At 44.1% G+C, this 15652-nt stretch overlaps 1 protein-coding gene across 1 annotated transcript in view; it reads left to right on the forward strand.

The window, feature by feature from the left end:
- Positions 1-9100: 9100 nt before the first annotated feature.
- Positions 9101-15652, forward strand: part of LOC105898458 (insulin-like growth factor-binding protein 3) — a 7862-nt gene continuing 1310 nt past the window's right edge. Inside the window, exons 1-3 of the mRNA XM_031563368.2 lie at positions 9101-9529; positions 11395-11657; positions 12538-12657. Of these exons, the coding sequence (XP_031419228.1) occupies positions 9160-9529; positions 11395-11657; positions 12538-12657 (753 nt within the window). The 5' untranslated portion in view covers positions 9101-9159. The remainder of the gene's footprint in view (positions 9530-11394; positions 11658-12537; positions 12658-15652) is intronic.

Consider the following 15652-nt stretch of genomic DNA (forward strand, 5'->3'; position numbering starts at 1 on the left):
TGGCAGAAAGAAACTTAATTATTTTGTGTACATTATATAGGTTACATTATATTTGTGTTTGTAACAGAATTTGTTATTGAAACATGCGCTGTTCCGGTATGTCTACTCCGGCAATATAACATTCTAGTGGAAACCCTGATACATACATACATACATACATACATACATACATACATACATACATACATACATACACACACACACACACACACACACACACACACACACACACACACACACACACACACACACACACACACACACACACACACACATACATACATACATATATACATACATACATCCACTGACACATACACACATTTGTAGTTACACACACACCTTACAAACTACTCACCAAACCCACAGGTTTGGTACAACCTTTATCACAGGTCTGTACAGACTGTAGAGAAAAGCTGTGTAATTGAATATATCTAAGTGTGTGTGTGTGTGTGTGTGTGACTCAGATTGAAGAATGCAATGGCAGTCTCTGTCTCTATCTCTTTTTATCTCTCTGTCTTCTCCTCTCTCTCTGGGGGCAGGTGGTGAAAGAGAAGAATTCCCGGGGAGGGCCGGAAGGAAGCTCACGGCCAGGTGTGTGGTTGTAGGACACGGAGTCTCCTCATGGCCCTCCCCGTTATTTATCTTGGCCTGAACATCCGGAGAAAAGAGGCAGGGAAACTCCAGAAACCCCCAGACAAAGTCACTAAGCTCCGTGGAATGTTGCAGATGAGGGGAGTCTAAGCTCTTCAAATCCCTTTGACTCCAAGAGACTCCCAGCCTAATGAGTGGTTGCCCATTATATGAGCTATGTGCAGTGAAGTGCATATTAATGGCAATTCTTGCCATTTGTTGTTTTGATTCTATCCTGACTACGAATTCTATCACACAGACGTACTTGAAATTTTATCATGACATGCCCCTTGCTCAAACTGTGTGCAGTGTATAACAATGTTTAAGATCTATTGTTGTTGGAGGAATGTATGCCAAACATGCAAGCAAGAGATGTTAACCATGTTAACCATTGTTTTCTCATGTCAATGCCAGATATTTGACATATATTCTCAGACAGTGAGAGTTGATTCCATCCATGAAATATTTCTAAATATAACAGCATTACTCTTAGCTTTTGTTCCCAAATTCCTATAAAGGTCATGTCAACATTCACAACCCTTTCTCCTACGATGTCCCCATTTCACTGCATAAGCATGTCTACATGTCTACTATTTCCGTGGCGATCACAATCATCATGGCAACAGTATCTGTGGCATTTGCCTGACAAAAGCTACAGCCCCCATAAGCGCTACGGTTCCATTGTCTGGATGGAAATGAGGTTCTGCACCATGCCACCTCCCTGCAGGTGGTAGGGACGCTGGTAGATGCGGTATGGCCTACACAGCGGGCCCTTTTCCGTCATGGAGTGAACTCTGTTTTTCAGTCACAATCTGCAGCGGAGAGCACTCTTAATGAAGGGGTTGGGTGTGATACAGAGGCAAACTTTAGGATGCTCTCGACGGAAAAAGGAAATTGACATCAGTCTCATTTTCATTGAATAAATATCAAAATCACCGTAAAATATTCTTTTTGACGACCCGGGGGATATGGGATTTCTTTTGTCTTAACACATTATGAGTGTTATTTACGTTAACTTTCTCATATGATGTAATGCGCAGACCCACACATGTATATTCTTTTTGATATTCAGTGTTTTACTGCATTTGCTGCTTATATCAGTTGCATCGACGCAGACTCACTTCGACACACTGATGGAGGGACTGGTAACCCACTTCCACTCCCTGCTAATTGGATGGTTTGGGATGGTGCTGAATTAGTCGGACCCTCCACGTGGACGCGCAAATGGAGTGAATGTGGGCAGGGAGAGGGTGCAGGGGCTAGTTTGGAAAAGGGCCTGCCTCACATGTGCCAAAAATAACCCCCGGGTCTATCGAAATAAATTCACAAGTTCGCACAAGGTCTTGGCTCCATCAGCATTCATTGCAGGAATTGCGCAATGCCAACGAGAGCCAACTGTGCGCAGCGACCCCCCACCCCCCCACTCCTTGTGTAGACACACTGGAGGACGCTAGTGGACGCTAATTGGATTTGACCATCGCACATTCATCCACGGCGAGCTTTGTCTCTTGAACAATTTTGAGGGTTCACTCGAGGACCCGCTGAAGGTCTAGGCCCGGGAAGGGCGCCTCTCCACCAAGAATGTCAATTGCATGAGCCACTAGAGTGTCAAGAGTAATGTTGCACAGCTGTGCCACGGCCATTAGTGCAAACGAAGCCTCACCCTATTCACAGGCTTAATTGGGGGAGCAGAAAATATCCCTCTCTGCTTAATTTGGATAATTGCATAATGCCAAGCTTTGTTTGTGTTTATTCTCCACCGCCCAACACCCAGTTCCTGAGCCTGGCCATTTTAGAGCTTGCTCTGTGTGTGGATTTTTCGCCGCAAGCTTCCAGTGTTGTGAGTCATAGACCTGTTGCTCATATCTGTGTTTCTCTGTAGGTTGGAAAAACACATTCATATGCGCGGCAGTGGAAAAGCTTTGGTAGTACAACCTGTGACTGGGACTCGGTAAAGCAGTGGAGACGGGAATGTAATGGTACATAATTACTGTTGCTGAACTAGAACACATGCTGATTTCTTGAGCGACAGATCAATCAGTGCCCCATGTGTTCAACTCCATCTCCATTCAAGCAATCACATACTCGTCTATCCCACAATTCATGTAAGTATTTGAAGATGTAATGCTTGGTATGGCAGCAATGTGTGCAAGACAACAGTTCCTGGGAACCATAGGCTACAAAAGGTATTTTGAATTGACATTGAGAATGGGGTCTTTCATTCCTTACATTCCCTTGATGAGCAGCTTTGAAATGTCTTGAAAATGGTGGGACTGAACAGCACAATTTAAAAACCCAGAGAGAATGACATTCATCAAAACCGGAGAGACCATTTAAACTCCACATGCAGTTGAACACAAAGTTACCATAATCTTAAAAGCTAGCACATGTTTGACATTTTTGACCACTTGAACATTAAAATCACACTAACCATCTGATTTTTTCCCCCACAGAATATCTACAGTGGTAGAGATACATGGAGAGAAGAAGCAGCAGCGACGAGATCTCATGAGACTTGCTGAGACACTGTAGATCAGACAGCCCTGAGGTCAATGATTGCTTTGACTGCTATGTGCAGGGTTTGCCCCGCACTAAATGAGCCCCATTAACTCCCAGCCCTGGTCGGTTCCTCAGGCAGCACTGGGGTGCCAGGGATGTCTGCTCCACATGTGTGCAAACCAGGCAGTCTGCCCTGTTGTTGTCTGGTGGGAAACGGTCACAGAAAGATGGCACAGTGATTGAACCTTGGACGGACAGTCAGTCCTTCTTTTTTTTAGGTAATGCATGTGTAGTAAAAAAAAAACACGTGAGCAGCTTGAGTGTTTATCAAATATTGCAGTCTCACAGATGCAACAGAAATCGAAAACAAAGAAGTCTTCGTATGTGATTCCTCTGGATTCCCAGATCCTTTCTGCTGCCTCCTGGCTCGGCCTGTGCATTCTCCATACCTAAGCTGTCACCTCATTCAGGCTTCCAGCTCATTATTGACCAACGAACCGGAGCCCCAGGGGCAAGAGTCAGGCTCGGATCCGTCCATGATGCACAGGACTAGGCAGGACCGCACCTCCTCCACGACACCTTGATATTCCATCCTCACAAGGCTGACGGCAGTAGCTGGAGCTCCCAGTCCGTCAGTCTCCCCCCCTTACTTCTGACTCCACCACCTTCAGCTGTAGCTCGACTGCAGTCACCTCAACAGCTCTGTTGCTATAACACAGCTACAAAACAACAACAACAGCTTTGGACTGCCTCTCACACCCTGTGTAATGAAGTAGCAAAGGCTTCATACCCATCAAAGATGTTAAAAGAGCAGGATGGAAGTTAAAGTTTTTTTTTTTTTCAAAAGAGACGGTTGTCAATGTGTCCGTTGTGGTCAATCAAGGTTGTCTGTTCAGATTATGATGAGCATGTGAACTCTGTGACAATCCCTCCATCAGTCACATCTGCTGTATCAGTCCCTGGAGAAATATATAAGGAATAAAGGATTTCACAGACACAACTAGCCTATTCAGAAAAGTGATGTACTTATGTGTCTGTAATCTTTCTCTCTCTCTCACCTCTCTTTCTTCATATGCTTCCTCTCCTCCTTCCTCCACGTAGACAAAACACAGACCGCTCGGACAGCCGCAGACCACTGACACGTCAAAAAATAACCGTAGAGATGAAGACATTTACAGGCAGACACCTATGATTTAGTATGAGCCAGCTCATTGTCTGTCTTCAGTCTGTGTGTGTTTTCCGGTATATGTGTGAGAGTATGTGGGAAAGGCTTCTCAGCATGATCCAATATAATCTCTGCTCACCAACCTTCTGTTAAATAAACCTTTTGCTTTAATTTAACATGTTACAATCTGGTAATTGACACATCGTGTGCATATATTCACATGCGTAGCTTACATACATGACATTACATGCAGGTATTTATTTACGTGTGCATTTGTGTGAACCTCTGGATGTATTTGTATTGAATGCATGTGTTATTATATCTCTATGATCACTGATTTATCGATGGTTGGTATTTGGATGATGACTAAACCAATGTTGTTGTTGGACTCTCCTTTACATTTCCAGTGTTTCATGAGAGTGTGTGGACCTCAATGCATTATTTTTCCTTCTCAAGTATGCATACATGTGTGTGTGTACACTTGTACTCTCCTACGTTTTTTCTAAGCTGATATTTGCCTGTGGCGTATTTGTGAGTGTATGTGCAGGCAGCGTGCACGTGAGCTGCAAGCCCAAACATAGTTGCGCTGCATTTAGCCTGCATGCGCGCGTCTCGCAATCCATCAGGCGGGTGCTGAGAGCTGCTCTCGGCATGTCTTGGTCGCGGACGGCCGTACTGTAATTAAAGCCTTGGGCTTCTCTCGGGCCCCGCCGCGCCGCGCCTCTCCGAGGTGCAGCCGCTCGAGCCAGGGGCCGCCACACGTCTCACGAAAGCAGGAGGGCCCACGCCCAGAGCCTCCTGATGGTTAATGAGAAACCCACACGGTCTATGCTGGTGGAAATACTGCAGTGCATTGCCTTTGGTGAGTGTATGATAAATAACAACAGTGACTGAGTTTGATAAATAACAACAGTGTTATACCATCACAGTGATCTATCACAACTACTAGACCTGTTTTCCTAAAAAAAAAAAGAAGGTTGTGTAGATATTACAAGAATGAACATCATTTCAAACAACACTCCTTCGGAGATGAGAATATTTGAGCCTGACATGAGACAGGTGGATGGGTTCCCCTTGACTAAGTTTGGCCAATGAGAAGGGCAGGGAGCAGAAGTCAATTTCCAATGGCAGCAAGAATCTCTGGGACAGATAAGAAGAAGGAACAATATCTGTACATCCAGCATTGTGTATCCATCTGTCATTGATGAAGCTGAATACACATCAAGCAGCACACAGAAGTCACCATACCATACCATACCATACCATACCATACCATACCATACCATACCATACCATACCATACCATACCATACCATACCATGCCATACCATACCTTACCATACCATACCATACCTTACCATACACACATTTCTAAAGATAAACATTAGCCTAGATTCAATTAAATTGACTACACAAAATCTGTATACTATGGCATATTAGGGCCAGTGTAGTTTTTAATTTTTTTATTACAGAGCTGGGGGAGGGGTAATATTAATATTAAGGGGGTAGATTTATGATAAAAAAACACTATAAAGTCAGTAATTTACCAGAAGAAAATACTTTGTTTCACTTTGCAAGGTTGGATCAACTGCTTTCGCTTGTCGTGTATTATGCCTGCAGTGAATGACTAAATCAAATTACACTTTGCAATCAGGAAAATATTGTGATTTTAGCCCAGAATCGCCATATTATCATAAGCATGAATTGAGCCTATTCAGAAGAAAACAACATACTGATTTCGATAAGGTTTTGTGCATCAGAAACTACAACACAATGGACAGATGCAAGGATATCACTGGTTACGTCTATGGACAATTAAAATGGGATTTGTGGTAGTGTTTGTATTCTTAAGGAATATTCAAGTTTGTTTCTCATAAACCTGTGAGTATTTTTCTCGTAAATATAACCTCTTTATTCTCAGAGTAAATTTACAACATTAATCATGGAAGTTTTTTTTCTGAAAATTACTAAACATACTGTTGGTATTTCACCAAATAGTTGGAAGAATAATGAAGTTTACTCTTGTTCTGGTATGATGATGGTAATGCTGTTAATAATTGCTCTATGACTTGCTTGGCTGAAATAACACAGTTACCCTTCAAAGGCTGCTGCAAATACTGCCTAATAACTAACTTGTGCACCTTAATGCTGAGATTCTTTGGACTGGGCGTAATTGATGACCAAGTGCATTGAGTATTCTCCCCGGGGGAGTTGTGCCTCACTCAGTGTTTATCTAGCCTACAGTCAAAGTTAGAGGTTAAAGGTCTAATTACCTCAGTAGTGGTCATACAGGCCCCAATGTGACTGCAGTATCATCTGATGAGAGTTCACAGTATGAGACAACTAGCTGACTTCTAGTTGGACTAGAAACCAACTCCTAACCTCCCCCTTTTGCCAAAGAGTTTCAGTACTTCTCTGAGTCCAGTCGTCAGGAGAAATTAGCGTTGGTTTAGAAATGGCAGATGCTGTTGATGCTATGATCATTCCCATCCACATTTTCTTCACATTTAACCATCGTGGAAAGAGGTTAACATAGGTTTAGCTACACAACTGAATGTACACTGATGTGAGCTTCAGTCTCTTACTTGGACATCCCTGCAAGAAGCACCCAGAGGAAGTGAAGACAGGTCAGGTGGCTACTGGTGCTCCAGCAACACCCATTCATGGGTAAACTCAGAAACACTGGCCCCCAGCTGCTTAAACTATGTTTTTCATCCATCTGTGGTCACTGGCTCAGACCTTGAATTCCTGTGAATTTTTGTCACACTTTTTTCCCCTGACACCACAGCCACAGTATGTTGCAGTTTGCTGTCCAGACCCCATCTTACACAGACATAATAGCATAGGGGTATATAAACACAAGAAGTACAAATACAACCAAGTACACAAACAATGTGAAATGAGAAAACCATATGATGATTTGTTTTGTTATGAATACAAAAAGTATAGCCACGCTGTATTAGCAGTTGTGGGGAACAAAATATTATAATTGGAGAAACCTTGTTGCATCATCTGCAACAGCTGACACATATCATATAAGATATAAAATATATAGCAAAACGTTAAACACAACGGGAAAGACATACTCGTAGTGCAACGAAATTTCGCTAAGAATGGACATTTTGGAAATAGCAGCCCTTTATCTTGACAACATGGTATGTCTACAATCCAAAAGCATGTTAGTGTAGGCCTATAAGGAGGGAAAACTACATTATTTTACACATGGACTGTCTGTATCCACAGCATTCCACCTTTCTCCCTCTGATATCCTCGCTAGGCCGGGCATTCTCATGTGGCGCAGGAACTTCCTTAAAAGAAATAGCAATAAGACAAAGGTGGCAGCGAAGGGCGAAGGAAAGAAACCAGTCGCAGTCCAGCTCATCATGTGAGACAAATAGTTCGAATTCCATTCGATGGGGCACCGCTGTAGAGCCCGCCAGTTAACGTTCGCCTGTAGCGCAAACGCTCCTTGGTCACGTCCATTCACCACGGGGGTGCATAATGCCACCCATGAAGTTTAAAGAGGGCACAATTCACTTACTCACTTTTTAACCATTTCATGATAGTTTGTTTTATGTTTTATAAAAAGGAGCAGGCTTTGGATTCTCAAGGTGTAATTACGCGTCGGAATACCCTGCGTCTTGGTATGGAATGTTCTGCTATGTTTGCCCCCAACGTTACAACCCCCCACGAACAGTTAAGTCGAGGGAGTGATAGTGCCCCCCCAACCCCAGAGCCCGCACAGGCTGCAGAACAACAAGTTCAGGGTCAGCACAGTATATTGGGCCGATCACATGAGGTCTGTTTTCACGGGCAGCCGGCAAAATGTACATTCCACACATGGTGAGAAGTTATGTGGGTCAGATAATAGACGATTCAGTTATTGAATTACTGCTGTCTTACAGAAGGTAAGCCCTGAAAATTGGCAACAGGTGAACACTCCAAATATAGCACTATGCATGCGCTATGACTGGACACGATTTTTTAAGTACCCTAAGGAATTTCAGAACCTTGCTGTATTTACACAGTTTAGAAAGAAGTATTCGCCAAGAAAATATCTAACTTGCATACTTAGTCTTAGCTCAGCAATCTATGTAATTGGTAATTTTACTAACCTGTCATGACACTTCATGAGTTAAGGATGAATTTTCCTCTACATGCACACATCTATCTATCTATCTATGTGTGGTTATTACATTTTTTTTTGGGGGGGGGGGGGGGGGGGGGGGGGACTGATACAAATCTGAATTATCTCTCATTTATGTCTCTCTCTTTCTCTCTCTCTAATGTGAAAGTCCCCAATATGGTTCCAAAATGAAATTATAGGGTACTTTGATAGTATGCTATTTGCAACTTTCAATGTATTGGTTTACAATCTATGTCTATTATGTCCACACTTTAAACGTATTCAAATTTAATTTTATGTACTTCCAAAACCAATACGTTTGGCATAACAAATGTTTTCTGTTTCATTCATTGTTTGTTTCTTTACTTTTCCCCAGGTATGCTAGCAGTAACATAAGTCTGTCTAGACATGCTATCATATATTCTTTCAAAGACTGGCACATACACACACACACACTGGACAGCTAGCATAGGAGAGTTATGCATGGACACAAAATGTAATATTACTGCATAATGTTTCAACCTACCGCAGTCTCTTTCACATTCCAAGGAATATTGGAAGATGGAAGTGATCCCTTTCGTTACATTATTCATTGAAAGGGGTGTGCCTAAAAGTGGTCCTGTCCCTGGGTATATATTGTGAAGTTGTCTTAAAAACGTGCCTCACATGGATTAGACCAGTAGTAGCAAAGAACCCAATTCTCATAGAACTCACATCCATACTTTCTTTCGTCACCATGGTGAGTAGGCTTTACTCTTTATTCGTAACTGTGGTGTTGGCGTCTGTCGCGCGCTTTACGGGGGCAGTCGGACCGGTGATCCGGTGTGAGCCTTGTGATGCCGGCTCTCGGATGCTGTGCAAGCCCATACCCAAAGACTGCGCAGAGAAGGTTCGCGAGCCAGGCTGTGGCTGTTGCCTGACTTGCGCCCTTGCGCACGGGCAGCCGTGCGGAATATACACGGGAAGATGCGGCTTCGGCTTAACTTGCCAGCATCAGCCTGGGGAAACTAAACCGCTCCAAGCATTACTGGAAGGACGTGGAATCTGTGCCAATGCAACCTCCAAGAAGCTGCTCAGGACCCAAGCCTCAGTCAAAGAAAATGAAGGTAGAGTTATATTTTAAGGCTTGTTCATCACAGATTTGCTCAATGGCATTAACCTTGGTACAGTTGACAGTATATCTCGCAAATCCAGGAATCTGTCAAGGAATTTTTTGGCGTAACGGTTCACGTGAACGGCTTGATGGCAAATTAATTTAGTAAATTAGTTTAGTAATGAGGATCTCTGAGCGATCTCTGAGATGGATACACATAGCCTTGGACTGTTTCACATGTCTGTAGTCCACTTTGCTGAAAACAATTCCCATATCAGTTTTTAGAATAATTCAAAATTTTAATTGGCCAAAAAGTATGACCTCTGTAAAGCTCGCCTCTTTTTTCAACGCGCATATAATGACGACTTACTGTACGCACATAGCACTCATAGTTATGGCTGGTGCATGGGTGTTTATGTGCAGTTGCTTCTGAAGGGAACAGAAGCCTGGCAGTCTCTTCCTGTCAGGTCAAATTATGGCACTATACCAAGAAGTATGTATGATTTTTTTGTTCAAATTTACTGCTGGCTTAGGAGAACTTTGGCAAGGGTGGTGTGTTCACATATAGACGTGAAGCAGTTATTCACCAAAATGTTAAATGATGAGCTCATGTGTTCAATCCTTGTGGTATGCTATATTTTTGAATTCTTGTTTTCTCACCCCCTTTCTGCTTTTAAAGTTTAGCTTAGCATTAGTTTTCCATATAGACCTGTGGGAAAATGTGGAATAATTGCTTACAGCAGGATCAGGTGGCAAGTTTGGAAACACATACTCTCTAGACACAGACGTGTATTCAAACGTGATAGAAATATCTGATACCCAATACTCTCCCTTTTGCAGATATCACTGATGTACACGATTAATAATTCAGAACAGGAAAAGCTAGTATTGCTTGGTCAACTTAAGTTCTCCGGACAAGCATCCAGGATGTGCTTTGAAGAACAGGAGTGTCACATTGACTCAATCATAGCTGAGATAACTTTGCACCAGGTGTGGTTTCACCTTACAGGTGAATGGGAAGTTAATTTAACCGTCAGACAATGAAATATAAAACCATAAACTCCTTAATGATTGATAACAAGTGGATGATGGGGCTGCATATTTTGTCTGCCTTTGGAAAAATACTTTGTGCAGTTTTTAGTGGTGTTTGCATGTTCTTGTAGATACTGCTTTATGTTTAGCTTACCAAAAGTAAAATGAAGATTCTCAAAAAATTCAATATTCAATAAAGTCAAATGTACCACACACAATATCGAGTATTGCTCCCAACACTCATGTGATGGACATATTGGAAACAACCATCGTTCTGCCAGCTGCAAACTTCATATGGGTATCTGTACAATTTTACTGCTAAATAATTTACAATGCCTACTAGTCAAAAGAAGTGTGCTTGCCTGGTGTAGTTGCCTCTGGACAAAGGTTATATTGTTCAGCTGTTGGAATTGTATTTAATGCAGACCTTGCAATATTGTTCAAATACATCTTTGAAATATGGAAGGTATGCATTCTAGGGATATCACGTATCTCAGGTATTTCAGACATTTTAAGCACTTCAGAAGGTGATTTAACATTCTGCTGTTCTAAAACTTGTATAAAAAACAAGTTGAAGAGGGTCTGATATGATTCACCACAGTTGTTTTCTAAGCAAAGCAGATACTATGCATTCTATGAAAATATATCTGAGCGTTTCTCACAGTGTGGTCATCATATAATGTCAATACTTGATAACGTAATCTGTTGTACGCGCCGTTTCCAGGAATACTGCAGGACCGTCCGACAGGCACATCCAAATAAGTTCCATTCCTTCCAAGGAGCTCAGACGCGCTACTCTTAAATCCTGCCCTCAGAGCATTCCTTCTGTTCCCTCCCCTCGTGCAGGCACTGAGAAGGTCCCCGGGGAGGAGCCGAGCAGCAACAGCAACACCAGCGTCCACCAGGGCTCCGCCAGTCCCCCGCCGCCGGCCGGCGTCCCGCGGCTCCCCTCGCAGCACCACCCCCTCTACCACAGCCATGCCAAGGCAGAGGTCATCCGCCGCGAGCACGCCAAGAAGAGCCAGAGCTTCAAGATGGAGGGCCTGCCCATCATGCCCAACACGGATCAGCAGAACTTTTCCCTGGAGACCAAGCCAGAGCCTGAGTTTGTGAGTAGAGGGTGGCCTTCTCGTTGTCTACCTTTTTAATGCTTGCTCTTGCTCTCTCTCTCTCTCTCTCTCTCTCTCTCTCTCTCTCTCTCTCTCTCGCTCTCTCTCTCTCTCTTTCTCTCTGACTATCTTTTCTAATTCTGGCATTCTCTCGCTGATTCCCTTTGAAAATACCTTCATTTTTGTTATTCTCTCAGAGATATGATGAATCTTCTTGGGGTGGATGCTACATCAGCCCAACAGGGAGATCAGCTCCGCAGCTGACCCCACAAGCATGGCTCTCTTTCCCTGCAGTGGCATCCATCCATGTGCTGAGGGGCCCTTGTGGATAGGGCTGCATGAGAATGTATGTGTGTGTGTGTGTGTGTGTGCGTGTGCGTGTGCGTGTGCGTGTGCGTGTGCGTGTGCGTGTGCGTGTGCGTGTGCGTGTGCGTGTGCGTGTGCGTGTTTGTGTGACTGTATGTGTGCGGGTGCATAGTGCTATTTTGGATTCTTTTTGGCGGGCTAAAGTTGAGCGTGTGTGTCTGTATATGTGCGTGTGCACATAAGGGGTGTGTATCGAGTCGGGCCTCTGATTAGTGACTAGAGCTGGACAGCAGAACTGGGCTGTCTGATGTGTGTGTGCTGGTCTGTTTTGTTGCCCAGTCTTGCCCCCCCCTATGCGCCCTGCACATGTAAATAGGGGGCCATGGGTGGTTGTCTAGCGTTGCATGACTTCCCTTTCAAAACAGCTTCAGTGTTTAGCGCAGTACTCTAGGAGAATACAATTTCGCTTCTTGTCCCATTTCTAAATGTCTAAATGTCATTGCACTGCCTACAGTATAGCCTGGGATTTTTGGGGTCTGTAATGGTACTGCCTATGCTCTTCTTTTTTCTGCAGGGTCCATGTCGACGGGAGATGGAGAGCATACTGAACAGCCTGAAGGTCACAGACATCCTTAATCCCAAAGGGTTTCGCATCCCAAACTGTGACAAAAAAGGCTTCTACAAGAAAAGACAGGTGAGACAAAGAGAGAGAGAGAGAGAGAGAGAGAGAGAGAGAGAGAGAGAGAGAGAGAGAGAGAGAGAGAAAGAGAGTTTGTGTGTGTGTGTATGTGTGTGTGGAATAACCTGGTACATGACAGCAATAGTATCATGAAACCTCCTGACCTTGTTTTGCCCTGTGTGGCTCTTTCATGTGACATTTTTATGAGAGGCAGGCAGGGATGAGGAAAGGGAGCCATTAACGCTCCACGGCAGTGGCCTTGGTCTGGATGTGAGGTTTCGTCCCCTAGGTCACGTGATCTCTGTCCAAGGTGCTGAACAGTTGTTATCACGGGACGTGAGTGCGATCACAAGCTCATAAAACTAGTGATGCCGATGCCAATGTGCTCCTCATCTCCAGCAAGGTCACATGTTCTTGACCATCCGCTCTGTCTCCGGGACTGCAGGCGACCCAGCAGTTGTGCACACAATCAGAAATGAAATGATAAGCCAGGTGGATAAAACTAGGGGCAAGGCATTTCAGTGATTTATGGGCTGCGGCAGAACAGTTTGATAGCAGCACTGACACAACACCAAAATGTTTTCTATGTGACTGTTCAACCACATCTGCACCCAAGTGCCTAGATGCTCGCATTATTTAACTCATCTCAGATGTGAGCCACATCCCTTATTCGCAGCAGGGGGGGGGGAGAGTGGCGAACCCCTGCCGGCTCCAGTCCACCACGGGTGCGTCACAGCACCTCAAATCCCCCCGCGTGCGCAACTTACCGGCAGTCCCCGAGAGAGAGGAGAACCACACGCCTAAAAAACCTGGCACGGCTGAAGCGGCGGAGGCCGTCTCTCTCTCGCGCGTAGACGGTGCTGGGGGGACCGACGTCAAGGTGGCCGTCAGAGTCTGCAGTGCCCTCGCCATAATTGCGCGCCCCTGAAAATAGATGCTGCAAGGCGTCCAGGCCCGTGCGGTGTGCCCACAATCGGGTTTTAATAAATGAGGGCCCGTAACAGGCTCATATGGAGGCAGTTATTCCCCCCTGTGCCATCCCTTTGCCAGAGCAATATTTATACAACATGGCAGGCGCGGCCTAATGGTTGTCTCCTTGTTGACCTGCAATCATTTTTAAAAACAGGCCACCATTGGGAGGAACATTATCTTCCCATGTTTTATTACCGTGGTGATTTTATATGAGAAGAAAAAAAAATAACATACTTGAGGGAGTGGTGGTCATTTTATGTCAGGGTGTTTACTTTTGTGGTTGCCATGGCTTTTACTTTCAATAATTTAGGAGACGTTGTATCCATTAGCTATAAATGTATGCATTGTTCATTAGTGGCAGACTCGAGTCTGATTAAATTATCCAAAATGGCAAAGTGATTACGTTCCTCTTTGCAAGATGTTTTATTTGAAATTCTTCTTTTTATTATGCATTATATCCTGTTTAATGTACGATTTTTATATACATCTGATGTAGTGATTGGGGGTCATTGTGGACCTCCTGGGCAGTTTAAGAATACGGAACATTATACCTCGTGTTCCAATGTACAAGCTATTCCAATGTAGTTTACATTGGCAAATTCTTTATTTGCTCAGAGCACAAGGAAACATTAGCGCAGATGTTTTAGACCAGGCCTTCATTAGGGTGTACACGGTTAAACTATTTAGACCACATGGTGTATATGCTGCTCTGTGATGCACCAACCTAATTAGCAGAATACTGGAAGCTGGGAGGTTGCAATGAAAATCCCCCTCTAAAAATAGCTGAAGATGTACTCACACGCACGCACACACACACACACACACACACACACACACACACACACACACACACACACACACACACACACACACACACACACACACACACACACACACTCTCTCTCTCTCTCTCTCTCAAATACAGTCCATAAAGGAAAATAATATCACATTTTGTCTTGTGATATATCACAAAAAATACAGGCTGTCCCCAGTTTGTCTTTCACAGCAGGCAAACACATAGAGATATGTGATACATCTCACGCCATCTTTTGCCACCAATCAATCGGCAACCACCTGTCATCACTTTCAGTTCAGTGAGTTCAGTGAGCAAAAATCTGGTGTACATATTACAGCTTAGGAGCTGTATTTCTTTGCTTGTATCTTCTACTTATGCCGAAATAAATACGTAGATTTGAGGTGTATATAACAGAACAGAAGAAACAATAATTTGGAGGTGACTGGTTGCTGCTGTGAAAACATTTCTGAATTATGTTACCATGTGGTATCATATACTGCAGCAGCATTTTGACTTGACTTCCACACATCTTCCCATGGCTCAGAAGTCAAACTTATAAAGGGCCTCTAGGTTACTCAAGCGTGTAAGCAGTGAGTAAGCATAATGAGCAGTGAAAGGAGTGGTGGCCTTAGTACCTATGCCCTCTGTTTGTCCCCCTCAAGTGGCTCTTTTATATGAATGCACTTAAACCTCCCACTGGACAAGCAAAGATCCCCAAGACCTTGTATTGGCCATGCAGAGGCCATCGTTGTCTCCTGCTCTCCAGAGATGGATGTTTTACTGGGGAGGACTCTGACCTTTAGTAAAATTGGCAGTAAAATAACAGCCCTGGAGGGGAAATGCACAGTGCTCTGTAAGTCATTTGTTGCACCCATAATTTGAGGGCCATGGGGTATAATCAGCAACAGATGATTTGTACTGGCCAGCGGCTTCTGAAAATAGAGCCTGGCGCTCGCTTGTTCGCAAACGGGCCTAAGCAAATATTTTAGCAGCTCTCTGTTTACCTTTTCAGCACCCTCTATGCGGATTGGTAACAGGAAGTTGATCATAAAACACTGTCTGAAAATACCTGTGCGTGGCTGCTGCTGACGGGGCATGTGCGCGGGTGAGGGGGCAGATGAATGATGTTGACCCTGATTTTCTGGCTGCTTGTGTTGGCCGTGTGGAGCTCTCTTGCCCCAGGCGCATACACACCATGGCCTCTGTTTTCACGGCTGGAGCAACAGCCGCCCTTAAAAATAT

The sequence above is a fragment of the Clupea harengus genome, chromosome 25, assembly GCF_900700415.2.
Source record: "Clupea harengus chromosome 25, Ch_v2.0.2, whole genome shotgun sequence".
Lineage (NCBI taxonomy): Eukaryota > Metazoa > Chordata > Actinopteri > Clupeiformes > Clupeidae > Clupea > Clupea harengus.